Consider the following 27358-nt stretch of genomic DNA (forward strand, 5'->3'; position numbering starts at 1 on the left):
GGTGGGCCAAAGCGGTGAGAAAGGAGGGCCAGCCAGTTGGGTGGGGGAGAGGGCCGAGGCCCGGGGGCAGGAGTGCAGGGCTCTGAGGCGGGGAGAGGAGAGCCGAGGGGGGCCCAGCCCGGAGCCAGGATGCCCGCGCCGCGCACCCGGGAGCAGCCCCGCGTGCCCGGGGAGCGCCGGCCGCTGCTGCCTCGCGGCGTGCAGGGCCCTCGACGGTGGCGGCGGGCGGCGGGCGCGGCGGTGCTGCTAGTGGAGATGCTGGAGCGCGCCGCCTTCTTCGGCATCACTGCCAACCTCGTGCTCTACCTAAACAGCACCAACTTCAACTGGGCGGGCGAGCAGGCGTCGCGCGCCGCGCTGGTATTCCTGGGCGCCTCCTACCTGTTGGCGCCCGTGGGCGGCTGGCTGGCCGACGTGTACCTGGGCCGCTACCGCGCGGTCGCGCTCAGCCTGCTGCTCTACCTGGCCGCCTCGGGCCTGCTGCCCGCCACCGCCTTCCCCGACGGCCGCAGCTCCTTCTGCGGAGAGATGCCCGCGTCGCCGCTGGGACCCGCCTGCCCCTCGCCCGACTGCCCGCGCGCCTCGCCCAGCCCCTACTGCGCGCCCGTCCTCTACGCGGGGCTGCTGCTCATCGCCCTGGCCGCCAGCTCCGTCCGGAGCAACCTCACCTCCTTCGGTGCCGACCAGGTGAGTGGCAGGAGGCCTGCCCCGGCCGATTCCGGCGGGTGTGGAGGGAAGGAGGGCTGACCCCCAGCGTGACCTGGGACAAACCACGTCCCCTGCCTGCGCCTAGTTTCCTGATTTGAAAGAAGAGGGGTGCTAGCCCTTGCAGAACCGATGGCAACCGCAGTGGGAATAACCATGGTTATTTTTGTTTGTTGGTTGGTTTTATTTTTTGAGACGGGGTTTCACTCTGTCGCCCAGGCTGCAGTGCAATGGCGCGATCTCAGCTCACTGCAACCTCAGCCTCCCGGGTTCAAGCGATTCTCCCTCCTTAGCCTCCAAAGTAGCTGGGATTACAGGGGCCTGCCACCAGGCCCAGCTAATTTTTTTTTTTTTTTTAAAGTAGAGATGGAGTTTCACCATGTTGGTCTCGAACTCCTGACCTCAGATGATCCACCTGCCTCCGCCTCCCAAAGTGCTGGGATTACAGGCATAAGCCACCACGCCGGAAGGGTTGGTCTTCTTTGAGCTACTTGTAGGCCCTATGCTAAGCACTTTCACTGTTTAACTGATTTAATACTCTTCACCACCCAGGAGGTAGGAAGTATTCTGCCCATTTTACAGAGAAAGACACTGAGAGGTTTCATGGCATTCATTAACTCGTCCAAGGTGGCATGGAGGGTCAAGCAGTCGAGTAAGGGCAGCTGGACTCCAGGTCCTACCATGAGCCTCCTCTGTGTGTTATGGGGATGTGCAGGCAGGGCAGGATCGAGCCAGCCTCTTCCTACCAGCAGTGCTGGAGGTTGTCAGGCCGACTTGCTCAGATCCCAGCTCTGCCCGTCACTAGCTGAAGGCGCATGGGCAAGAACTTATTTATATCCCGAATGGGCTGCCTGGTCTTCTCCCTTAGCTCAACCTCTGAGCCTTTCTCCATTCCCCCTTGGACAGAGCATGGCACGTAGAAGAAATTTAATAATTATTTGCTAAATGAATGAGTAAATGCCCAACAACACAGCTATATTTTGATAGCTGTTCCCAGTGTAATATCAGACAATACTTTAGACTAAAATGTAATATTATTAAAATAACTACATATGGTGTATATGAGCAAAAGCCAGATGCAGGACTGCATACAGATAGGACTGCAGCCATGTGGAAAGACGAGATGTCAATGAAAGGAAACGGGAGAAACATTGTCACAGTAGTATGATCAGGCCACTGGACTCATTGCACTTTCTTCTTAATTGTCTCAGTTTTTCAAATGTTCTTTGATTGCATATATTATACTCATAAAGGGGACATTTTTCAAAAGGATCATTTCATCCAGTTAGCACCCACAATTCAGCACCTAAGCAGTTTCCAGTGTCCTTGGCAAGGAGTCACTTGTCCAGCTTGTTTAGGATCCTTTGATGATGACTTCGTGCCCCCAGGACAACCCTGGCCATTTCTTTTTCTTTCTATCTTTTTTTTTTTTTGAGATGGAGTCTTGCTCTGTTGCCCAGGCTGGAGTGCAGTGGTGCGATTTCAGCTCACTGCAACCTCTCCTCCCGGGTTCAAGCAATTCTCCCTGCCTCAGTCTCCCAAGTAGCTGGGATTGTAGATGCCCACCACCACGTTGGCTAATTTTGGTATTTTTTTAGTAGAGATGTGGTTTTGCCATGTTGACCAGGCTGGTCTTGACTCCTGACCTCAGGTGATCCACCTGCCTCAGCCTCTCAAAGTGCTGAGATTACAGGCGTGAGCCACTGCGACCGGCCAACCCTGGCCATTTCTTACTTGTTGTTGACATTCCTTCAGACTTAGAGACCCCCAATATTTGTCAATGGGAATCTCTCATCTTCCTTTAATCCTGTTATTTCGTTGATATCCCACTATCACCCCCAACCCAGTACCCTTAACCTGTGTCCTTGACCCTGTTGACCTCCAGAGAGCCTCACCCATCCAGTACCTCCTGTGGCAGAATTGATCTTCTGGAGGCCAGGCCACTGAGCAGAGCCTCCCGTGGCACCAATAGTGATAGAAGCTTCTGTACATTCTCCCCTTGGCTGGGCATGAACTTTGGGTGGAGCAAAGGCAGGCCACAAGGCTGCCTCATGAAGTCGGGACCTGATCCCTAGGACAGTGCAGAAACACCGAAATGGTTTGAGGCAGGAATGCACATCACTGGATTTGAGGTCTTCAAAAATGACTCTGGCTGCAGTGTAGACAGCGTATGGGTTAACAAGAGCGGGTACTTCACAACAGGCAGGAAGCTGCTGCAGAATTCAGGGGGGCAGTCAGACGGGGGATGTGGGGGTGGGTGGGACTGGCACCATCTGGCAATAGCTATACCCCAGGAGCTGCGTGTTTCACACACTTGCTGATTTCAGAAAGGGCCATCCATCACTCTTGACAAAGTGTCTGCTCATTCTAAAAGAACTCATTTATATCCTGAATGGGCTTCCTGGTCTTCCCCCTTAGAGTTACAATAGTCATATTCATTTACTTCCAATTAATAAATGGAAGCGGCTGCTTCTAATGGGACCTATTCAATTTTCTACTTGAAAGTCTAGAGCGAGAATTATCAGGGAGCTGGCATGCCCCTCCCTTCCCATTGCCAAGAGGACCCCCAGAATCTCCAATGGAATGTGGTTTTAAGTGCATCCATGTGGACTATAATTTCACTTTTGAAAAAGGAAAAATAAATACTTATATTTTCCTCAGTGCAACTACAGAAAGTAAAGTTTGACAAAATCTCCCCAGCTAGTGGAAATTTAAATCTCTAGGTGAAAGGCAGTAACGGATCCTGAGATTTGCAGGGATATCAAAAGGGTGACTGGTTTAGCAATGTAGAGAAGCATTTATTCTCTCCATTGAAACGGCCCCTAGTCCTCACTGCTTTTTTTAAAAATGCAGATACCCAGGTCCTGTCCCAGATCTGCTGAGTCAGAATCTGGGACCTGGGTCTAGGAGATTTGGGAGCAGCCAGTGCAGCTAACTGGAGCCAACAGACCAGAAGGGGCCTGGGGCCTGGCTGTTGCTGATTGATCCAAATCCTGGGTAAAGATTTTCAGCCCATCTACCCTTGCTGGGAGGCCTGAAAAAAAAATGCTTTTTTCACCAGGCCAGAACTCACTCTTGGGGCTGTGCCTGGGACCACCTCTGCCCCATATCAGAGGGACAAAAATTGGGTGAAAGGATGAGTCACAATAGGTTTCTCTGCTTGCCTCTCTGAATTGCAGAGGAAATTCTCACTCAGACTTCTGCTCTTCCAATAATATGCATACAACATTTTTAATAATGTGCAACAAAACTGAGATCTTTATTGGCTTTTTTCTGATTACAGAAGTAATGAATAGTGTAGGTTGCTCAGTCAAAGACAAAGGGATAAATCAACCAGAAATGAACAAGTGGCATCCGAGACATCTGTTGTATGTGTTCCTCTGCGACAATAAAAAAGCAATGTGTGTCATGGGTATGCAAAAGCAGCTGGGCCAAATGTCCTGATCTTTAGCAAGTGACTCCCAAGAGAAGGATTCATTCATTCATTCAGCAAATATTTACTGAGTATCTGTTTAGTGATCAGAGACTAGGAAAGTGTCGGAACGCCCACCACCCACTGACCCCAAGAAGTGTCTCTGTACGAGGGAGGGGTAGGGTACAGAGAGTGCCCCGAACCCCTTTGGCCCTCACTCTCAACCCTTCCTGAATGGCAGGTGATGGATCTCGGCCGCGACGCCACCCGCCGCTTCTTCAACTGGTTTTACTGGAGCATCAACCTGGGTGCTGTGCTGTCGCTGCTGGTGGTGGCTTTTATTCAGCAGAACATCAGTTTCCTGCTGGGCTACAGCATCCCTGTGGGCTGTGTGGGCCTGGCATTTTTTATCTTCCTCTTTGCCACCCCTGTCTTCATCACCAAGCCCCCCATGGGCAGCCAAGTGTCCTCTATGCTTAAGCTCGCTCTCCAAAACTGCTGCCCCCAGCTGTGGCAACGACACTTGGCCAGGTAAGGAGGGGCTCTGGGTGCCAGGAGCCTCCAAGCTTGGAGAAGCGCTGGACTGCTTCTGGGGAGGGATGGTCTGGATTGCAGATGTTCTGGTTCAGCTACAGTGATAGCTTTTTATGATGATCTGCTCTCCAGTGGGCCAGAGCTGCCCACTGTGACTGAGGACGGAGGTCAAGGTAGTGGTGGTGGTGGTGGTGGTATTATTGGTGGCCATCTACGTATAGAATGTGTGAGGATGGGGCTGGGGGCAGTGGCTATCTCTCTAAGCACTTTGGGAGGCTGAAGCTGGCAGCTCTCTTGAGCCCGGGAATTTGAGGCCAGCCTGGGCAACATGGTGAAACTCATCTCTACAAAAAAATTACAAAAATGAGTGGGGTGTGGTGGCGTGTGCCTGTGGTCTCAGCTACTCGGGAGGCTGACATAGAAGGATCAATCGAGTCCAGGAGGTTGAGGCTGGAGTGAGCCATGATGGTGCCACTGCACTCCAACCTGGGTGACAGAACAGAAAAAAAAAAAAAAAAAAAAAAGAAAGAAAGAAGAAAGAAAAGGAAGTGTGAGGATGATCGGGGTCTTGACAGTGAAGATGGTAGTAAGGATAAGGATGATGGCATTGGTATCTACACTGAAGACACAAACACTGGCAATGGGGATGACAATGGCATTAAAGGAGGGGATGAGGGATGATGGTTCCAGTGAAGGCTGTTGGGATATAATGTGAATAATTCCACATTACCCTATTACTAACCATCACAGCGTCTTAGGAAATCGACCAAACTCGCTCCCTCCCCATTAGCTGACATCCAAGGGAGGAAGGTTCTGAATGACCTTAGGTCCCATGGCTTCCTTTTGCTCCTCGCCTTCCTAAATTAACTGTCTACTTATGCTAAGCAAATCTGTCTCCAGACCTTGCAACCAGTTATAGCTCCTGTCAATAGGATCTAGATGAAAAAGGTGAAGAACATGCTTTCCCCAATCTGGCATATTGCTAGAGATTTGTAAGTTGTCGGGAGCCAAGAAGTGTGGTGGTTTTCATGATCTATCACTGCCTAACAAACCACACCAGATCTTACTGATTTAAATGACCTTGTTATCTCCTTCCCAGTTCTGAGTGACTGGGCTCAGTAGGGCAGTTCTGTTTCTCATGATGGCACTGGGGTTGCAGTCATTTGGGACCTGGAAAGGGCTGGAACATCTGAGTCTGCTCACTTACATGGCTGGCGGTCAATGTGGGCTGCTGGCTGGGAACTCAGCTGGGACTATGTGGACCAGAGCACCTTGGTTCCCCTTCATGTGGTCTTACCGTGTGGCTTGAACTTCTCACAGCATCTTGTGAGGGTTGCAGGAGGAGGGAGCATTCCAAGAATGCAGAAGAGGGAAGAAAGCAGAAGTTACAGGTCTTCTAAGGCCCTTAAGAGGCGCTGAAGTTCCAGACCACCACTTCTGCTTCATTCTAACAGGTCAAAGGCCTCACAGGGCCGGCAGGGAAACAATGGCAGGAAAAGTAAACTCTGCCTGTTGGTGGCAACATGGCAGCACACGCTGGGAAGGGTGGGGTTGACAGTGACTGTCTTTGAAGATGACCACACTAGTATTGTCCCTTTTGGAATCTCAAAGGACGATGCAAGGCTCTTGGACAAAAAGAGGTCAGAAAGCTCTCAGGACAAAGGGCAAAGGGTAAAGGTTGCAGCAGTGATTGATCAATCCTGTCGCCGACTGATGTTCCCTCTACCCCCACCTCTCCACTCTCTATGCCTTGTTGTGGAGGGAGAGGGTTGTCATGTTGACTGTTGAGGAGGATGGACTTGAGACAGCAAGTGGGGGGAATTTTGGTGTATCAAATCTGTGACAGCGTCTCTCGCTCTCAGTCAGGCTTGGACTGGGACTCCCCTGGTTCCTGTGGCAAATTGATGCTACGAGCCAAAAAATCCCTCCAGACTGTTTTCCACAGTCTCTGGTCTTACTTCCCTCAGGACCCAGAGGGGCCACAGCTCTAGAGTGGAATGGGTCTTGGCTAGGCTCGTTTGCAACAAAAGAGAGGATAGAATAATATTGGCAGTGGTGGTGCCAACACTGAAAAAGAGTGATGGTGATGGGAATGGAAACTGTGGAGAAGATGATTCTGCTGACAGCAGCCACCTTACTAAAGGTGATGATAGTAAGGATGCTGGCCTTGGCGATGGTGGTGATGATGGCGAAGGTGGGGTGGAGGAGATGAGGGCACTGATTTCAGGGATATGCTGATACTGAGAGGAGGATTAAATTACAGGGTGATGGTGGGAGTGAAAACGGTGGCCGAGGCGGTGGGAAAGATTATGGCTGCTGTGTTTGTTTGTTTGCTTGTTTTTTGAGAGGGAGTCTGGCTCTGTTGCCCAGGCTGGAGTGCAGTGGCACAATCTTGGCTCACTGCAACGTCCGCCTCCCAGGTTCAAGCAACTCTCCTGTCTCAGCCTCCTGGGTTGGGACTACAGGTGCACACCAAAACAGCCCGGCTACTTTTTGTATTTTTAGTAGAGACAGGGTTTCACCATGTTGGCCAGACTGGTCTTGAACTCCTGACCTCAGGTGATCCACCCGCCTTAGCCTCCCAAAGTGCTGGGATTACAGGCGTGAGCCACCAAGCCAAGCCTCGACTGCTGTTTTATCTGCTGTCCCTGGGGTCCCACAGAGACCATCAAGGTGCCCGCCTGCTGCCTGACCAGAGGTCTCCCCAGCCTGGGGCTTCCCCGCAAGAGGACATCGCCACCTTCCAGGTGCTGGTGAAGATCTTGCCCGTCATGGTGACCCTGGTGCCCTACTGGATGGTCTACTTTCAGGTGAGCACCCCTCCCCTTTTTCTCTGGGGGCCTGGCTCCCCACTCACCACCTGAATGGCTTTGGTTCTCATCATAGAGGCCCAGGGCATGTGGAAAGGGGGAAAGTCTGGGAATAAAGTGAGGTGCTGCCCCGTACCAGCCAGCATGGGGCCTGGCACAAAGCCATCTCAGCAATCCAACTCCCTCGCGTGGTGTGGTAAGAGGAACTCTGGAGACGGCTTCCTCCTGCTACACCACCTGCGGGAATTGAATTACTGGGATGGCTTTGTGCCAGGCTAGGTCCTTGAATAAGTCACCTCATCTCTCTGGGCCTGTTTCCTCACATGTACGACGGGTGGCTTAAACGAGAGGCTTTTCCAGCTCTGCCGCATTCAGATTGTCCGACTTGGTAGCTGAGGCCTAGAGAAGTTGTGTCAGTCACCCAAGGCCCCACGGCAGGCAGGTCAGGGGCAAGCTCACAAAAGTGGGTACTTTGCAACGGTGGTTCCCCAACCTGGCTGTGCTTCAGAATCACCGGCAGAGCTTTTAAAAATATGCTGTGTTTTAAAAACAGATTCCAAGTCCGACCCTAGGCTATTGAATCAGAATTGCTGGGGAAGTATCTAGTTTAAGAAACTTTTCAGATGATACTGACACTCAGAGTTGAGAACTATTGCCTCCCACTCACCGTATTACTCCCAGTGGGGAGGTCAGTGGTGTGTGTGTGTGTGTGTGTGTGTGTGTGTGTGTGTGTGTGTGTGAGATTGTTAGGAGGGTGGGCAGCAGCTTAATGCTAGCCCCCAGGCCATAAGATCATTGCCTTTCATGTCCCATTCACAGGAACATTTGTTGGAGCTCCCAGCCTGCTACTTAGGGGCACACAGAGTATGTCTATGATGAGACAGCGGCTTGTGGTGGGAGGGTGTCCATGGCTGATTCTCAGTCATACCAATCGGATACTGACTTCTTTCCATACCAGTTGGTAAATGGCTGCTGCCCTGAGCAGCCCACATGCCCTCCCCTGCCCTGGAGCTTCCGGTGGGAGTCTCCTGGATCCTACTCCATTAGGTAGCAACTAAAGGGGCAATGCCTGGTATGGGACGTGGCCCCTGGGCCCTGCTCCTGCAGCTGTGTCCAGAGCCATTCCGGCAAGTCCACGTCTATGCAGTGCTTGCGTCAACCTGTGGGACTCAGCTTGGTTTCAGTGTGAGATGAGAACTCTCTGCGGGGGCAGCCGTTACCTTTCCCATTTCAACAAACATTTATCCATGCTTACCCTGTGCTGGGCCCTGGGGACACAAATACGAGTCAGACCAGCTGTGCCTGGGCTCCGGGACAAGGCTGCACGCACTGCCTACAGGCCTGAGAGCAGAGTGCAGGAAGCTCCCTGCTCAGCCCGGCTATGCAGGAGAAAGGAGGGCGGGAAGGTGACTATCTCCCTGAGACTGGGAGAGGGGACAGCTGCCCCGCTGCCCTGTGCTCTGGCTGAGGAATGCCACCTGGGAGCTGGGAGGGGGCACGGCCAGTTCTGTTCCAGGCTCATCCCCGTCTCTCTTGGCAGATGCAGTCCACCTACGTCCTGCAGGGTCTTCACCTCCACATCCCAAACATTTTCCCAGCCAACCCGTCCAACATCTCCATGGCCCTGAGAGCCCAGGGCAGCAGCTATACGGTGAGAGATAAAGCATGTGTTCAGCACCCAGTTCAGGCCAGGTAGCAGCTTCCTCTGAGAAGAGGAGCAAATGAAACTGCCTTCACACTCCCCTTTCCTGGCTGCAAGGCAACCTTGGGATACAGGAAAAGCACCTGGAGGGTGGGAGAACTTATGTCACAGCGCAGGGATCCTGCCAAGACGCTCACCTGCTTGAAGGAATTCAGGCCGGCTGCACACCGCCATGCTGCCGCTCTGAAGCAGGCCTCGCTGCCGAATCTGCAGCCTCAGATTAAGCACACTCAGGTCCCTTTTCAACTCTTCCTTGTCTCCTGTTTCTCTGGGACCCTTAGATACCTAGATCTCTGCCTTTCCCAGAGCTTTCTAAACCAGTTCCTTGGCATTTCAGAGACTCAAGAAATGAATGATCTACAGAGCTGGCAAATAAATGAGAAATTTGCCATTGTACTCCATTTCCGTGCCTATGGCAGACATCACTAGTCAATCATGACTTTTTTTATGCTGAGCCCATAAGTGTTCCGTAATCAGCCACTACCAACTGATAAAAGTTAGAATACAAGAGGAACCTATCTGCCATCTCTATATACTCCCACTCCCTGGCTACACAACTGAGGAATGTGAGTTCCAGAGAGGGGAAGGAGCGGGACCCCTGGGTCACTCAGGGCCAGTCTAGAGTCCAGGTCTCCTGACTGCAGCCAGGCTCCTTCCATGCTGCTAGCCTGCCTCTCTTGACTTCCTCCCGCCCAGATCCCGGAAGCCTGGCTCCTCCTGGCCAATGTCGTGGTGGTGCTGATTCTGGTCCCTCTGAAGGACCGCTTGATCGACCCTCTGCTGCTGCGGTGCAAGCTGCTTCCATCTGCTCTGCAGAAGATGGCTCTGGGGATGTTCTTTGGTTTTACCTCCGTCATTGTGGCAGGTGTGCAGAGCGGTGTGGGGCAGGGGGCTGAACTTTGGGCTTGGGGAAGTCTGGTTCCACCATGGGCTGATGCTGAAGTGGTAGCCTGGGCCAAGTTCAGCCTCTCCCAGTGGGCGTGCGTGTTGGCTTCCCGGAGGTGCAAGCTGAAAGAGACCCTCCTATCTAGTCCAGCTGCCCCTCATTTTGGCAGAAGAGGAAACTCAGGCCAAGAGAGGAACAAATATTTTCCCCAGTGAATTATAAGTTCCTTGAAGGCAGGGATTGTTATTCTTTTTTATTCACTGCTATGAACATGCATGTGGGCCCTCCATAAATGTGTTGAAGGAATTTTCCACTTAGTGGCAAAAGAAGGCTTAAAAAAAGTTTCTCTTCCTTCTTTGTTTTAAAAGGATCTGGAGCCATTTGTTACAACGTGGGGGTTGAGGGTGGGGATGGGAGGGGGCAGCTAAAGAAGTCTTTCACACTGTTGCGCAAACCTGAACCCTTTTTACTTGTAACTTTATAACCCTGAAGTTCCTTAGAGTCTCTGAGGGGGAACAGGTGAGTCTGTAAACTCACCTGTTTTAGAGACCAGGTCTCTAAAATGGGGACAGGTATCATCTGGGCCCTGAGCAGGGCTCTGCCCTCGTGGAACTCAGTCTGATGGGGGTTGTTGTGAGGATTAAAGGAGATAAAGTCTGTAAAGCACTCAGTAGTGTGCCTGGATCACAAGTGTGAGCTGGAGAAATGAAACCTCCATAAATGGTATTGTGTTGAAAGCGTGAAAACCCAACTAGATTTTATTCCAGCTATATCCTTAAAGCAGTTTGTCCTATTTTATCCTCACAATAGTCCTGGGGATGTTATTCCTGCTTCTTGCATAAGGGAACTGAGTCTAGAGAGGTTAAGTGATTTGCCCAAGGTCACACAGCTAGCCAGGCTGGGAACCCAGGTCCCCCAACTCCATGTCCCATGTTCATTCCACTAGAGCACAGCTATCTCCCAAGCAACGCAGGAGGAGGAGATAACATAATTAAATTTGAAAGCCAGGTTAGAAACACTACAGCAGTACTTGACGTTGCAGTAGAGAAGTCATGTCGTGGAAAGTAGGCCAGCTTTGAAACTAGATATACCAGAGCTCAAATCCAGCCCTGACTACTTATCAGCTGTGTGACTGTGGGCTGGTTGTTTAACCTGTTGCACTTTTTTCACCAGCAAGGATGCATAGTAAATGCCTAGCACATAACAGGTTCTCCATTAATGAGAGTTGTTAATGAGTGCAAAACTCAGCTCGGAGCTTCTAGCAGCCAATTCCAAAAGGGAAGAGCTGGTCACACCCCGAGTCCAGGATTCTTTTCCTTGCCTGATGCTTAATCTTTGGCTACTTCATGAGCACCCCACCCCTGCCATGTACAAGCTCTGCTGTGGGCTAAGCTGCCTGGGGTGGGCCTGACTATAATCCCCCTCTGCTCCTCCACCAGGAGTCCTGGAGATGGAGCGCTTACACTACATCCACCACAACCAAACCGTGTCCCAGGAGATTGGGGAGGTCCTGTACAACGCAGCACCACTGTCCATCTGGTGGCAGATCCCTCAGTACCTGCTCATTGGGATCAGCGAGATTTTTGCCAGCATCCCAGGTACCCTGGATCCCCTCCCCTGCTCCTACACCAGTGACGGGCTCTGCCCAGTGGCACCTCAAAGTCAGGGGCCCCAGGGCTGCAGCCTCCAGGGCCCATCTGCATGGAGGAAGGCAGTGTTTTCTGACCAGGGCTCTGTCACTCAACTGGGATCTAGTATTGGCACCTGGTTCAAGTCAGCCACTGTGACAGGCGCTGGCACTGGGGATTTGGAGGCAAGCAAGGCACTTCCCACACCAGCTCTCCACGTATTCCCCTGGTGCCAGGTTCTCCACCCTCTGTGTCTTTGAAGTTGCTATTCCCTCTACCTTAGATTGAAGGTGAACTCTGATTTCCCCTTCAATTCTGAGCCTAAATACCAAGGTCCTTGGGAGGAAGGGGCCCTCCCTTCCCGCCCCGTGTTCATCTCTCTATCATAGCACACAGTACTCTGGGTCATAATAATGGATTTCTATGTCCTTCGCTCCCCACCCTCCCAACCCCCTTCCCTGGGCTGGGAGCTAGAGCTGCAAGGCTGGGGCAGGCCCTTCAGGCAGCAAAAAAAAAAAAACCCAAGAGCTTCCTCAGCTGCGGGCCCAGGGCTAGGCTGGGTCAGATGTAATGAAAAAACTGACCCTGGGAGCTCACTCAGATGGGGAGAGAGTCAGGCAAACAGTGAGCCAGTGGAGTGCTGTGGAAGTCAGGGCAGAGTGTGGTGGGAGCCCTTAAGCATGGAGGGGAGGCAGGCAGGTGAGTGGGTAGGAGGAGGGGTCTTACAGGCTGAGGGAACAGCATAAGCAAAGACCCAAGCCTTTGGGAAGTGTGGGTGATAGGACTGGAGGGGCAAGGGAAATGCAGTGGAGGTGTCGAATTTGTGGGCTGAGCCTGCACCTTGGGATTTCTCCTGAAGGCAACAGTGCCCCTCCCCTCCAGGGGCTTTAGGCCGGGAAAGGACCCCATCCGAGATGCTTTAGACAGATGCTCCTGGCTGTGTGAGGAGGACAGGAGTCAGGGGAGTTTAAGAGGCATTTGCAGAAAGTGACCAGGACTGGGGTTGGACCCAGAGAAGAGGAAACAGAGAGAAGGACATACATTTAGAATAGATTTCAGAGGTTATATCAAAACGATTCGACGATGACATTGAAGGTGGGCAGAGAGAGGAAGTAAAGATGGTGCTGTCACTGAAATGAGCGACCTAGCAGGAAGGGGAGGAGGGGAGACAGAGCTCCTGGGGCAGCGCATGGAGCACCCCGGTGCAGGAGTTCAGCCAGGAGGCAGGTGAGCAGGGCAGAGGGAAAGGCGGCATTGATGCATAGGTGCTGTCATTGCCACTGAGTGGACAGGCATCCAAGGGAAGCCTGGAGGGTGGCTTGGTGGGGGCAGCAGGCAGGGGCCTGAGCCTGTTCTCTGCACCTGCACCAGCCCCTGAGATCATCTCTGCTCTCTCTCCACAGGCCTGGAGTTTGCCTACTCAGAGGCCCCGCGCTCCATGCAAGGCGCCATCATGGGCATCTTCTTCTGCCTGTCGGGGGTGGGCTCACTGTTGGGCTCCAGCCTAGTGGCACTGCTGTCCTTGCCTGGGGGCTGGCTGCACTGCCCTGAGGACTTCGGTGAGTATGGGGCCTCCCCAGGAGTGGGACATGGGTGGAGGGAGGCTTGGAAAGGAGGTGGCAACTGCTAAGTGCTTTGACTCTGGGCAGAAGCAAGAAGTGGGCTAGACTTGGAGAATGGGGTTCTAGTCTCGGCTTGGCCAGTCACCCACAGCATGGCCTCCCTCCTTGGGCCTTTGTTTCCCCAACTGTTGAACTTAGTGGACCTCCAAGGCTCCTTACTGCTTCTGGAACTCTGCCATTTCTGGCTGAAAGGTTACCTTTCTCATGGCGTTTGTATTTCACACCCCCTTCTGAATAGCTGAAGAGGAATTGTAGATACCCCTGGAGACCTTCAGGAAGCCAGACATTAGCGCGTATCTGTCCAGCGTCTTCAGATCCCACCACTGCCCACATGGCCTCAGCTGCCAGCCCCAGGGCTGGGACATGGCAGGCACAGGGTGCAAGTCAGAAGATCCCTGTCCTGACCCAAATCTAACCCCTCCTTTCCCCAGGGAACATCAACAATTGCCGGATGGACCTCTACTTCTTCCTGCTGGCTGGCATTCAGGCTGTCACGGCTCTCCTATTTGTCTGGATCGCTGGACGCTATGAGAGGGTGTCCCAGGGCCCAGCCTCCCACAGCTGTTTCAGCAGGGACAGGGGCTGAACACACCCCATTCCAGCCCCCTTGCTTCACTCCACCAGACAGACAGCAGCAGTCCCGGCTCTGGTTTCCTTCTCGGTTTATTCTGTTAGAATGAAATGGTTCCCATAAATAACGGGCATGAGCCCTTCCTCACGACCATGGTCCATGACAAGGGGCAGGGCAGAGGGGGCCTGGGTGGGAGTCCTTGTGGGGGACCAGGCAGGGGACTTGGATCACCAAGCACCAGACGAGCGGCGGGGGGCAGACGAGAGGCTCGGTGGGACCTCCACCGCTGTTGCCCCAGCTGGTGGCTGACCAGGTGGCTGTGGAGGGTCAGGAGCTGCCCCGGATCCTCTCCATGTAGTTGCGAAGCTCCTCAGGGTCCTTCAGCCCCATGTCCTCACACACCCAGCGGATGTCCTCCTCGCCTGCCACAAGGATGGACTGCACAGCAGGGGCCCCTACAGGCTCCTCAGGTGGCTGGGCTGGAGGGGCTGGCGCAAATGTCACGAACTCTACTCGCTTCCGCCGCCCCCCAGCCTCCTTTCGGGCCAGGGTGCTTGAGGAGCTGGTGGTGCCCCCAGGAGGGCCAGGGGCCAGAGTAGGGGCCTCCCCTCCTCCCCCACTCTCACAGGGGCAGCCCCCCTCCCCCTTGGGCAGGCCAGGGGACTGCCGGTCCAGCTGGCGGCTCAGTTCCTCCTGGTCAGTGCCCAGCCAGACCCAGTTGTGGGGCTGGGGGGAGGTGGGATCAGTGGCACTGTCGGGAGGCTCTTTGCGCTGATAGCGCAGGACGAAGACCACACCATTGACCAAGAAGACGAAGATGGCCACGCAGAAGATTCCCAGCAGGGCGTACATGCCCAGCTCTAGGTCGGTGACACGCTGAGGGGCAGGGACCATCTCCTCCTCCTCTTCCTCCTCCTCCTCCCTGGCTTTGGTGTCCTCCTTCCTGGCCTCCTCCTCTGCCCGCTCAAACTTGCCCCTCACACCTATGTTGTCCCCGACACTGCCTGCCGCCTGCCGTTCACCACCCATGGTGGCTTCTGTGGCTGGTGGGCTCCAAGCAGGGCTGGATGGGAGGGCAGGGGCTGGAGTGGAGGCAGGGGGCAGCCCCAGCCAGGCGGTGCCAGAGGCCAGAGGCACACGGTGGCGGCCCCGGCGGCAGGGCTCGGGCGGGTGCAGAGCCACATGCAGCGGCAGCCCCTCGGCGCCTGCCCCACTCACCACCACCCCGAGCTGGGCGCCCTGCTCCTCAGCTGGCAGGATGGCACCAGGCTCCTCGGCTGAGACGGACAGTCCCAGGTCACGGCGGTCGTAGAGCTCAGCCGGGGCCACAGTGTGATCAGAGAAGGACAGCCATAGGGAGAGGGCCACCTCCTGTGGGGCACACAGACACAGGCAGAGACACGCGAGGGCATGCACGCATGCACAGAGAAACCACTCCCACAGAGACAGGCCACATGGAAGAGAGACCAGAGAGAAAACAGAGACACAGGCAGATAGACAAAACACAGGGAGAGAGGGGACGCGTGTCAATCACCTGTCTGCCACTCAGTCCTAGGGTCTGAGTTATTGGGAGGGTCCCTCAGTTGGAGCCATCTAACCAACCTCCCACCATCTCCAGCCACTGCTTGATCACCTCCAGCTGCAGAGAGCTCACTACCTCACAGAGTCAGTCCTCACTCTGAAAACCCTAAGGGGTCAAGCTGCCAGGTTCCCCTTACTCCCATCCCCCTCTACCATGAGCCCCCATCTGGAGATGTTGACCTCATCCTCCTGACCCCCCAACTGTCACCTGCTTTGGGGCGGGAAGGGCTGACTGTGCCCAGCACGTGGCTGTGACCTCCCCGGGGTGGGCAGTGCCCCGGCTCAAGGTCAGCGAGATGCCCATCACTGGCTGCACCCTCAGCTCCAGCACTGAGACCTTGTCGTCCGTCACAGCCAGGGCCTGCTCCCCCAGGATGGAGTCAGACAGCGGGGAACGCACCTGAGGGTGGGAAGGAGCTGGAGGTGGGGGAGCCTTCCATACAGACAGCCCCCACCCAGAGGGAACTGGGTGCCCCCAACACCCTTACAGGCTGCTCTCCAGAGGTGGGGGGGTCTTTGCCACGGACAGCCCCCACCCAGAGGGAAAAAGGAGCTCCCAGCAGCCTCATTGGCTACTCTCCCTCTACTCTTTGCACCCCAGTGCATACTTGGACTCCAATCCCACACCTAGGGGACAGTTCCCTTTTCCCTCAAGACCTGGTCCCCACATTACCCACACCTCAGCCCTCCATAGCTAGAGGGATTCCTCGCTTATGCGGCCACCCCATTCTGAACCCATCCCCAATCCCACTGCTCTCAGACCTAGACCTCACAACTCCCCCACACACTCTGGACTCCTGGCACACTCTTACTCCCACCCGCAGGCATTCTGGGGGCCCCTCCACCCTTCTCAGGGGGTCTGCTCTCCTGGTCCCCGGCTGCTTACCTCAATGGAGGTGACACCGGGTTCCCGGCCCACCAGGACGCGGCCGCCCTCCAGCGAGGCTACACGCGGGTCCAGCACGCGGGCATGTGGCGCCACAAGGTGGGACACGTCCAGCAGCCAGTTGGGGCCAAGCAGGTGCGTGAGGCGGCGGCCGCCATCCAGCGGGTGGGCAGCGAAGGGGGCGAGGAAGCGCACACCGGCGCGCTGGTACTGCAGGTGGCAGCCACGGGCGCGCCGCTCAGTCTCATCTACCGCCTCTGCGGCGGGTTCCGCAGGCCTGCAGGGCGGGGAGGCCGGAACTGGCTGTCAGGGCTGCCCGGCCCCAGCCTGCCCAGGGCCCAGCTGCTGAAGATCCCCAGCTCCTCCCCGGCGGCTCCTAATCGCCAGCGGCTCCTGTTTCTCAAAGGCAGACATCCGCCCCTCTTGGGGTCAGGCCCTTCGACCCCCAGCCCACTCCGGAACAGCGCTGTGCCTCGATCACCGCTCTTGCTCCCAAGTGGACCCCAGGGGAGACACTCTCTTTCGGGGACCCTGGGGGCGCTCACTCTCTGAAGGGCCTGGAAGCTAGATTCCAGAGGCGTGGGCCACCCCGCCCTGGGTTTTGGGGAGGCCCCTCCAAGGGTGTTCATTTCGTGAGCTCTGTGTCATCTTAGGCTCTGAGGGTATAGCAGTGACCAGCATAGACAGACCCCGGCTTCAAGGGGCTGACATTCTAGGGGGAGGAGCGTGGAAAGGATGGACAGGCAATAGTAACCAGTACTGATGTAGATTAGGAAGTGGAGGGTGCTACGGGAGAAATGAGGCAGGGAAGGAGAGGGATGCGGAGGTCAGCAATTTCACAGAAAGCTGTCATTGGTTGGGCGGTCCAGGGTGGAGGTGGGCAGAAAGAACTGCAAGCAATGCGGCAGTTTTTCAGACCCCGACTTGGGCCCATGGCTGTGTCCCCTGCGCCCTCTCCGTCCCAGTGTGACTCGCCAAGCCCTGCCAGCTTCCTCAGGCCCCCACTCACCCTTCGGCAGAGCTAGGTACCCTCCAGCCGCGGACCTGCTCGAGGGTGGTGTCGGTGAGCTCGATGCGCAGTGGTAGCAGCGGGGCCCACACCGTCAGCCGCAGCGAGGCTCGGAGCCGGCGCCACCAGAAGTCCACCCGCACCCCCCGGGCGCCCCGGCTCTCCTTGCCAGCCACGAACACGGCATCACAGGCCTCAGACACCTGTGGAAGGGCAGAGGGCAGGCGGGCGGGCTAAGCCACTAAAGATAGGTGTGAGGTTGGGCCTGGTGGGTGGCTCATGCCTGTAGTCCTAGCACTCTGAGAGGCCGAGGTGGGTGGATTGCTTGAGTCCAGGAGTTTGAGGCCAGCCTGGGCAACATGGCAAAACCCCCTCTCTACAAAAAATACAATACATCAGCGAGGGGTGGTGGCACGTGCCTATAGTCCTAGCTACTGGGGAGGCTGAGGTGGTAGGATCCCTTGAGCCTAGGAAGCTGAGACTGCAATGAGCCAGACTGTATCACTGCATTCCAGTCTGGGGACAGAGTGAGACTCTGTCTCAAATAAATAAATAAATAGATTAAAAAAAAAAAAAAAAAAAAAAGGCATGGGCCAGAAGAGAGCAGCCCGGACCTCAGGCCATAGGATGGGCTCCCACTGAGTTCAGCTCTGTGTCTCACGGGAATGCATGTTGCAGCAGGACTGTTGGTTAAGCCCCTGTTCTTTGTGTAAGATTTTACTGTAGGGGCCATTCCTTGAGTTTCCCTGGGGTTCAGTCAGGGGAACTGGCCATTGCATACCAGTCTGCCTCCTGGCAGAGCAGGGGTGTGAACCCAAAACTTTGGCTCCTAATTCGTGCTGGCCTTTGACATTGCTCTTGGAGCCCCCTGGCAGCCAGCTACAGCCAGGTAGGCAGAGGTGGGGCAAAGCAGATCTCCCCACCAAGGCCCTCCAGCAGGAACCACACACATTTGAGCAAAGGGCGCCACAAGTGGGGAAAGGCACCTTCTCCCTTCAGGTGGCTGCGATTTGCATACATGCAGGCTCCATGCTTCCCCTCTTAGAACTTCAAGATAAGAAAGTTCCTCTACCCACCCCCCTTTTTTTGCTTCACAATCACCAGAAATAATAATAATAATTTTTACCATTATATAATTATTACATCATATTATAACAGCAATAGGCGCCATTGTTTCAGCCCCTGCTGTCTGCCGAATATTGTCTTAAGGTGCTTTTAATTCTTACAACAACCCAAAGATATGTTCCCATTTTAAAGTTTAGGGAACGAGGCTCAGAGAGGTTAGGAGATCAGCCCATGATCACACAGCTGGTTGACAACAAGGATGTGTTTCAAACTAAAACTTTCTGATCACGGCCGCGCGCGGTGGCTCAAGCCTGTAATCCCAGCACTTTGGGAGGCCGAGACGGGTGGATCACGAGGTCAGGAGATCGAGACCATCCTGGCTAACACGGTGAAACCCCATCTCTACTAAAAAATACAAAAAACTAGCCGGGCGAGGTGGCGGGCGCCTGTAGTCCCAGCTACTCAGGAGGCTGAGGCAGGAGAATGGCGTAAACCTGGGAGGTGGAGCTTGCAGTGAGCTGAGATCCGGCCACTGCACCCCAGCCTGGGCGACAGAGCAAGACTCCGTCTCAAAAAAAAAAAAAACAAAAAAAACCTTTCTGATCACAAAGTACGTGCTCTCAACTCTCAGGCCAGCTCACCTGCCCATGCAATAATGAGCATGAAAGTGTCTAAGGTTGGGGACTGTTAGGGTTACTTGGCTCCCACTTGATTTGGGAGAGAGGTGGCTGGAACAAAAGAAATTGAAGCTGTGGTTCCTCCCATGAGGTTTCTGGTCTCAAGAAGAAGCTGTTCTCTTGGGGACCCACATGAGGAAGGAGGAAAGGGGTGTGTGTGTAACTGTGCCCACACAAATGCAGACTCACATGAGCTGGGTACCTGCCACTCACCTGCAGGACCTGCGTGTTGGCCGACTCACAGCCGACATGCTCTGTCACCTCCACCAAGGCCCCCCCGCCGTCCACAGTGACAAGGCGCACGGGGACATGCTGGGGCACTCCAGTCAGTGGTGCTGTATTCACCAGCTCCTCAGCCTGGGGGTGGAGGAGGGGCTCAGCCCCAGGTCCCTCAGCATGGGCTCCTGGGACTTGGCCTCCAGCCTTCCCCGGCAGAGATGGAGGTCTCCTTACCTTGGCCAGTGGGATAAGGGCTCTGATGTCTCGCTCTGACACCAGGATTTCCCACACCATTTTGTCCTTCTCTGCTTCAGGGGCCTGGCCGGGGTACTCCAGCTGCCACGTGACGGGGCGAGTGACCGCTACGCCCCCACCAGTGCTATTCTCCACCACGAAGTCCACCCACAGGAACTCAAACAGTTCAAGGGGACTGCCAGCCAAAAGAGAGAGAGAAGCCAAGTGCTCGCTAGCTGCCAAGTATGGCCTCAGCTGTTCCTACATTCATGATTATCCCAATTTTACACAGGAGAAAACTGAGGCACAGAGGTTATATAGCTCACTTAAGACCACACAGCAAAAAGTAGCAGGGCTGGGATCTAAACCCAAGCATCCTCGCTGCAGCCCAAACTCTGACCCACTCTTGGCCTCTCTAAGATCCTTGAAGCCATTTAACCACCTCCCACCCGGCAAGGTGGCTTGCTCCCCTGCCTGCCGGGGCCCGCTTCCCCCAGACCTCTGCTTTCCACAGCCACTGAGGTGGCATGCGGGAGATTCACTTCCAGGTCCCAGGACCAAACACTCGACCCTCTGAATGATAAGCTTTCTCTGATCAAACAAACATCTATGTGCTGGGAACCATCCTGGGTGCTTGATATGCAGTACTTTATTTTCAAAAATGCTAAGGGATGCATTATTATTCCTATTTCACAAGTGAGGAAACTGAGGCTTGGTTAGGGGAATGTTCACTGGCTTGCCCCAGGTTTTGCCCATCCCAAAAGCATCAGAACTAGAATTCAAACTGGGGCTACCGAGTCCATGGCCTTGACCCAGGCTCAGGGCATGAATAAGAAGAGTTCACAACTGCAGAACTGCAATTCAGAACTGCAGCTGGGCTTTTTGGGGGAATGTGAATGGCCCAGAGAAAGAACCATTTGGTGACAGCAGAGGGATGGAGTAGTGGCTATGAGGGCTGTACCTGGGGACAGGATTGGTTGGCATCCCTTAGAATAACACTCACAGACACTTGCTATGCCTGGCACATGACTGGGGCTGGGAAGATAGTGGCCGAATGAATGAATGAATGATGCCTGCTTTGTGCTTTGTGCCTTGAAAAAGTCTGTCCTTGTGTCTCCCACCTGGGGATCCAGAGGCAGCAGCATGGCAGCTCCCAAGTCTGCCCACCTGCACTCTATAACCAGCCCTCCCTCCCTTGCCCCCTGGGTGGAAGGAAACTGCCCACCTGGAATCTGGCTCTGTGAGCCCAGCACGGTGGCAGGTGATGAGGGTGGTGTGGTGCTTGGAACCCTTGAAGCGGTCCAGCTTGGCAGTCCACAGTGTGGGCTGGGCTGGGCGGGCGGCTGTCACATGCAGCCCCTTCTTCACCTTGATCCTGGGGAAGAGGGTATAGGCTCAGTTTGGCAAGGTGGATGCTGAAGTGTGGGCTGGATTGAAGGGGAAAGACAAGGGGCCGAAGCCCTCTGACCTCCCCAGCTCCAGTCTGAATCTCCTCTTCACCATCCTCCAACCCAGAAGGACCCCGCCTCAGTGCAGCTCACACCTTCCAGCTCTCCCCCACCCAAAGACCACTTACGCCTCCCCACTTCCCATAAGGTCAAACCTTAGCCTGGCATTCGGGGGCCTTCCAGGGTCTGGTTCAGCCTTACCTTTGGCTGTGACCTCTCTCCATGCACTCTCCGCTTCAGCTACACACAAGTTCTTCCCCACACACACAGCACTCATTCGTGGCTCCAAGTCTTTGCCCAGTCTGTGCCTTCAGTCTGCTCTGCCCTTTCTTACTTTACCTGCTGATGCTTTAAGCCACCAACAACTCACAGACCATTTCCTTTAGAAAGCTTTTCCAGTGGTGGGATGCATTTCCCCCTTACCGCACCCAGTGACCCAAGCTCCCACAGCACTGCGAACCTCCCTCAGTGCTTACACACCCACATGCCTTCTAATCCAATTCATGCCCGTCCAGCTCCCTTCCCTACCACTGGGGGCCCCTTTCTGCCAGACAGGGACTGGCCCTTGCTCGTGTTTGGATCTGCAGAGTGAAGACACAGGGCTTGGCAGGCCGCAAGTGTCTAGGAAAGATCTGCTTAATAAGAGTGAGAATAGGAGGGCGCAGGAGATGGGGAGACACAGAAGCGGGACAAGCACAAACCCAGGCAGGGCTTGAAACGAGGTCTAGGTTTCAAAGCATGTCTGCAGACCACTCTTCAACCCTCAGGAAAGGTCTCATTACGAAGTGAACCAGTCCCAGTGCCTCACCGTAACCAAGCCCAGGACTATCCTGCCTAGAACTCAGGCTTCTCAGAATCCTAAAGCCTAAGAGATGTCTCACCCATGAATTCCTGCGCTAGACTCCAAAAGCAAGTCGTACTCTGCAAGCCCTTGCCCGGTGAACTGGGTAGGTGGGTGGGGGCTGCTTTGGGGGAACTTATTACAGAAAAGGACACAAAGAATGAGGGCCTTCCTATGGGGAAGAGCGGGCTCTGTCCAAAGCCTAGGGACCTACGGCGAGGGTGGCAAGGAGGGAGAGCATGTAGGTGAACGTGATTGGGGCAAATATCCCTCCGGAGCACTGGAGCAAGAGCCCACGCTTAGGTACTGCATTTTCCAGTCTCTAAGCCCTTTGCGGGTCCCCCTCCCTGCAGCCTTGCAGCTGCCCTGAAGCTGGACCATGTTAGCCCCATTGGATAAAGGAATCTCAGGGAGGTGCCAGGGAGAGGGGCAGCTTCCTACTTCTGACTCTAATTCCAGGGCTGTGCCCACGGTGGGCTCCTACCAGCACAATCATGGCTTTTTACCTGGAAGGAGTTTGGTGGACACATGTTTTGCAGAGGTCAAGGATTCCAGCAAGGACCCCAAGAGAAGCAGGTACCTGTCCCTAGTCTTCCCGCAGAGGTTCCCACCCTCACCCATCCCCACAGCCTGGTGCTCACCGCAGGGTCAGGAGGCTGGCTGTGAAGTTGTGCCGAAGCAGGAGGGTAGCACTAAAGAGCTGGCCAGGCCGCACTGGCACGTCAGGCACCCGCAGAGTCACAGCCTCGTCCAGTGGTACCTCCTGGTACTGCGGGGGATCTGCTGGGCGCAGCTCCACACCCCCCACTGGGAGGGCCTGCTCCCCCGGGTCGTTCTCCTCACCGGAGCCACAGCCCCCGGGGCCCTCGGCCGCAGGCTCAAGCGTGTAGGCCAGCTCGGCCCGTGTGGTGGAGGCCTGGGAGAACCAGTGCGAGGGAAGCTCCAGCTCCACCACGCAGGCGCCCAGGGATGGCTGTGAAGACACGACAGCAGTAATTGGCATGCGGGTGGGCGCAGGGCGAGGAACAGGATTCTCAGCACCCACGGCAGGAAACCCAGAGCTGGAGGGGCTCATGAAAGGGAGGCCCAGCATGGGCCGGAGACATCGCCTGGGTGACATAGCAAACCGGCGACATGGCTGGGGCTTCAAACCAGGTCTAGGTTTCAGAGCATGTCCGCAGACCACTCTTCAGACCTTGGGAAAGACCTTTGCGGGAACTTATTACAGAAAAGGACACAAAGAATGAGGGCCTTCCTATAGGGAAGAGCGGGCTGTGTCCAAAGGTTAGGGACCTACGGCGAGGGTGGCAAGGAGGGAGAGCATGTAGGTGAACATGATTGGGGCAAATATCTCTCTCTGGGGCACTGGAGCAAGAGCCCATTACCTTGGGAAAGGTCTCATTACAAAGTAAGCCAATCCCAGTGCCTCACCCTAACCAAGCCCAGGACTATCCTGCCTAGAATCTAATCTTCTTCTCAGAATCCTAAAGCCCAAGAGATGCCTCTCCCATGGAGTCCTGTGCTAGACTCCAAAATAGTGGAAACAGCAATTATAAAAGTAATACTAATAATGCAAACACACTGGCTGAGTGATTACTCTGCCATAAGCTATCCTTACATTCATCTCACTTATTCCTTCCTCCAACTCCAGATGAGGTAGGAATTGTTATCACCCCATTCTTCAGATGAGGAAACTGAATCTCAGCGAGATTAAGTTACTTGCTCAAAGTCACACCAAGGACTGAACTCCCTCTGGGGCCCTAAATAACCTTTTCACAGCACTGAAAGCAGTGGGGGCAGAAATGGAGTCGGTGGTCCACAACCCCCACGCGTCCCAAGAGTGGGGGCTTCCTCTCTGCGGTGGGCCCACCACCTGGCTGATGCAGCTGCAGCAAGACCAGCCTAGGTGGGGCCTGTCTACTCACCTGGAAGCGGCAGGCTTGGTGGGCAGTGCCCGCAGGGTGCGTGGCATGGAGCCGGGCACAGGGCAGGCTGCCAGACCCTGGTGGCCAATCCTGCCCTTTGAGGTGGAAGAGAACCCGGGCGTGTGGCTCCGCCGGAGTCACAGCCGCTTCCACTGACACGGCCCGCACGTCCCATGGGACTGGCCGTTGGTGGGGCTCAGTGACTCGAGGAGGGACCACCTGGAGGGAGAATGAGAGGGCTTAACAAAAGAGGAGGTTGCGGGGCAAGATCTAGGAAGATGGGATCCCAGCTTGGCGGAAGAGAACCTTTGTGGGCTTCAGTTTCCCCCTCTGGACTATGAGGAGCACAGCAGGGGCTGGGGAAGGCTCCCAAGCCATACCCAGCAGACCTCAGGCCCTGAGTCCTGTTAGCCTGAGAGTCCCTGGTGCCCCCTCCTTACCTGCTGAGTGGCAAAAGGTGGGTAGGAGGCCCGGAGAAGTGGCTGGGCCCTGGGCCAGGGCTGCAGGAGCAGAAAAGTCTCAGATCGGGAGCTCAGAGAGGAGTTGGCAGGTGGGTAGTGGCCCACCTGCTGCACACGGAAGTGCTCAGGGGCGTCTAGGAGCTCCAGGGCTGCCGGCAGGTAGACAGGGTCCAGGGGAGCCTGGCCACAGTCCACTGAAGAGGGATAAGAGGGAGAGATGGCAACAGCTTCAGAGCTGGCAGGGGCTGACCTGAGCGCCATGCTGGGGCACAGTAGTTGTGGGCAGGGGAGGGAGAAAAGGGCTGTAAATGTCCCTTCCCCTCTCACCACCATTTCACAGATGACGTCACTGAGGCTTAAAGAGCCTCATGCAGGTAGCATGTAGCAAAGCCAGGATTCAAATCTGAGTCCAGGACTGGACACTTCCCAGCCATTCCTTCTACTTTCCACAGACCTTGGCTTTCTTCTCTCCAATAGCCTTCTCAATGTCTGCTTTTCTCCAGCTCCTGCCCTCTATCTACTCGCCTCTGACACCAAGGCACTTCTGGGGTACAACTCTCCCCAGACTGGGCCAGTGTGGTAAAAGATGGTAATGAAGTGAGCTTTCTCTGCCCTGAATCCTTGGCCAGGCTTTGCTGGGCATCCACCCCTCCTCCCCCATCATTGCCATGGCAACCTGAAGCATCTTTCCAAGCTTGCTCCCTTCTTCCCTGAACCGACTGGTATCGAGTGCAAGTGTGGGATGGGCAGGTGCGGAAGGTGCTGAAGAGATCTGTGAAGGCACTTGCTTGCCCTGGGGGTGGGGTGGAGACCATGAGCCTGGGGCGACTGTCAAAATAATCAATCATCAGAAGGACAAAGGACCACTAAGGCCATATTGGTTTGCCCTAACTATGAGCACTAATAATAATAATTAGCATTTTGTGAATGCTCTATGCAGGTGAGAATTTAAATACTATATGTGTATGAACTATTTGAGTCTTTGTAATAATTCTGTGAACCAGGTTCTATTATGATGAATCCCATTTTGTGGATGTAGAAAATGAGGCGGAGAGGTTAAGGAACTTGCCTGTAGTTCCACAGCTGGAGAGTGAAGGAGCTAGGAGTTCATCCCAGGCATTAGCCACTAGCCCATCCGGCCTCTCTACCTGCCACCTCTCTCTCCACTCTTCACTGCCACCGTGCACCCTGCAGGCTTCATGCCCTAGAGCACACCTCCTCTCCTCTGCTCTGCCTGGTGGCACCTCCCTCCTCATTCAGGGCCATGAGTGAATACGGCCTCCTTCTGAAGGAAGCCCTCCTTGGTTACTCGACTTCCCACCAGTCTCCTGTCTTTTGCAACGCTGGGTGCCTCCTCTGAATTAGTAATCTTCCTATCAACCAGGGACCTTGTCGTGCTCATCCTGGAATTCCCCCAAACTAGGAAGCTCTCCCTAGAGAGGATTTCCTGGGAGCCTGGAGACCTGAACTTAAATTGATGAACCTTGGGTCAGGCATTAACATTTTGAAGCCTGTTTCCTCACTTGTAAAACGGGCAGAAGCATTAGGTGACACTGTGGACAGGACAGGGCTGTGTAAACTGTGGAGTGCTGTCTGGAGGGGGGAGGCATTATTGCTGCTGTGTAATGGATTTGACAAGGTTTTCCTCCTCTCTCTAGTAGGACTCCCACCGGGTCCCTCGGGCTGGGGAGCAGGTGGCTGAAAGCAACCCCACAGCTAGCTCCCTCTCAGCCCCACAGCTGGACTGTGGGTGGGGGTGGGGGAATTGGTTTCAACCTCCTTCCTGGCCCTCCCCACCAAGGAGCATATAACTGAGAGGCTCTCCCTGCCCCCTGCCCCCTGCCCCCTGCCCCAAGCGTAACAGGTGACTACTGCTCCCTAGGGGCAGCCACTGGCTTCAGATTTGCCTCCTACTCCATTGCCTCCGTAATTACAAGATGCTCTTAGCCTGACTCCCACGGACTCCCATCACCCAGCGCTCGGTTCTCTCGGTGGGGAGGAGGGCAGAGAATGTTTCACTGTCCCCCTGGTCTTCTGTGGCATCCTTTGCCTTGCAGCCACAGCCCAGCTAGCTCAGGTCAAGGGAGTCCGACCCCCACCCCGAAGAACAGGGAAGTTGCTGCCCTTTCCCCCAGTGACAGGAATCCTCCCAAGGGCCCTGGAAGGCAAGGATGCGGCCATCCCTGGAGACGCCAAAGTCAGGGAGCCCCTGGAGGAAGGCGGAGGGAGGGCTTGCGTATCTTGCAGGTCCCAGGCAAAGGGGCTGCTTTCCACTCCCGAGGGGGGTGGGTTGGTGTTGGCGGAAGGAGGCTAGGAGGGTGCAGCGCTACAGACCACAGATGAGGGAGTGGGGATGACGTTAGTGCGCCCGGGACCGGGGCCACTGGGTTCGATGCCCGGGCTGAGGGGCCCCTCGCAGAAGGTGCGGGACAAGGAAGCTCCTGCGCCGGGCTGCCCCGGGTCGCCGCGGGTTAGGAAGGAGTTGCCGGGTCGTGCAAGGTGAAGGAAACCTTAGGGGCGAGCGGCTGGGGAAATGTTCCCGAGGGCAAGACCTCTCCGACCTTCAGGGCGCTGCGGGGCGACCCCGCTCAGGGTTCAGTCCGAGAACCCGAAGGTTCGTGGCTCCCGGGCATCACTCGCTCCCACTCGCCCCGGCCCGGCCCTCCCCTCCCGCTGACCTCTCACGACGTCCACGGCGAGGGCCACCAGGAGGCAGAGCAAGGGGCCGTAGGGCCCCCGGGGGGCCGCTGCCGCGCGCCCGGCCATCAGCGCGCACATCCTTCCCACAGAAGGCGGGGACCAGGCGGGCGGCTCAGGTGGCCCTGGTCCCACCCGGCATCTCCCGCACCCGCTCCGCGCCAGCCACACCTGGCCCGCTGGGTCCCCGCCGCCGCCGCCGCCGCAGCCGCCCGCCCGCCCCGCGGCTGCAGTTCCCAGACAATGGAGCGGGAGCAGCGGGGTGGGAGGGAGCGAATCGCAGCACATGGGCTGCCCCCTCCGCCCCGCCGGGTCCTAGTGCCCTACGGATTCCCAACCCCTGCGCGCTCCGGCGACCGAGGTCGGGAAGAGGGCCACGTCCCAGGAAGCAACAGAGGACGGCCGCCTCTGTGTTTCTCCCTCTCGGAAGCTTCTGACCAGGGAA

General features: G+C 55.6%; 2 protein-coding genes across 4 annotated transcripts; one reads left to right on the forward strand and one right to left on the reverse strand.

Moving 5' to 3' along the window:
• Positions 1-14020, forward strand: SLC15A3 (solute carrier family 15 member 3). Its single transcript, XM_015114060.3, has 8 exons — positions 1-687; positions 4359-4648; positions 7314-7461; positions 9002-9112; positions 9860-10028; positions 11489-11647; positions 13081-13236; positions 13731-14020. Exons 1-8 carry the CDS (start codon positions 130-132, stop codon positions 13883-13885), a joined length of 1746 nt encoding a protein of 581 aa, XP_014969546.2. The 5' UTR covers positions 1-129; the 3' UTR covers positions 13886-14020.
• Positions 13945-27158, reverse strand: TMEM132A (transmembrane protein 132A). Of its 3 annotated transcripts, none has more exons than XM_015114059.3 (11): positions 26895-27158; positions 24196-24410; positions 23756-23974; positions 22472-22803; positions 20767-20916; positions 19542-19737; positions 19302-19445; positions 17347-17549; positions 16338-16614; positions 15660-15851; positions 13945-15241 (listed from the first exon to the last, which is right to left on the reverse strand). In XM_015114059.3, the coding sequence occupies exons 1-11, from the start codon at positions 26992-26994 to the stop codon at positions 14198-14200; spliced, it is 3072 nt and encodes a 1023-aa protein (XP_014969545.3). In that variant the 5' UTR covers positions 26995-27158; the 3' UTR covers positions 13945-14197. The 3 variants fall into 3 exon arrangements, with proteins under 3 accessions (XP_014969545.3, XP_077818882.1, XP_077818881.1); XM_077962756.1 differs by lacking the exon at positions 26895-27158 and adding an exon at positions 26491-26599 and having other exon boundaries at positions 24196-24518; XM_077962755.1 differs by lacking the exon at positions 15660-15851.
• Between the last annotated feature and the right edge of the window lie 200 nt (positions 27159-27358).

Source organism: Macaca mulatta, chromosome 14 (assembly GCF_049350105.2).
Source record: "Macaca mulatta isolate MMU2019108-1 chromosome 14, T2T-MMU8v2.0, whole genome shotgun sequence".
In the NCBI taxonomy this organism is placed as follows: domain Eukaryota; kingdom Metazoa; phylum Chordata; class Mammalia; order Primates; family Cercopithecidae; genus Macaca; species Macaca mulatta.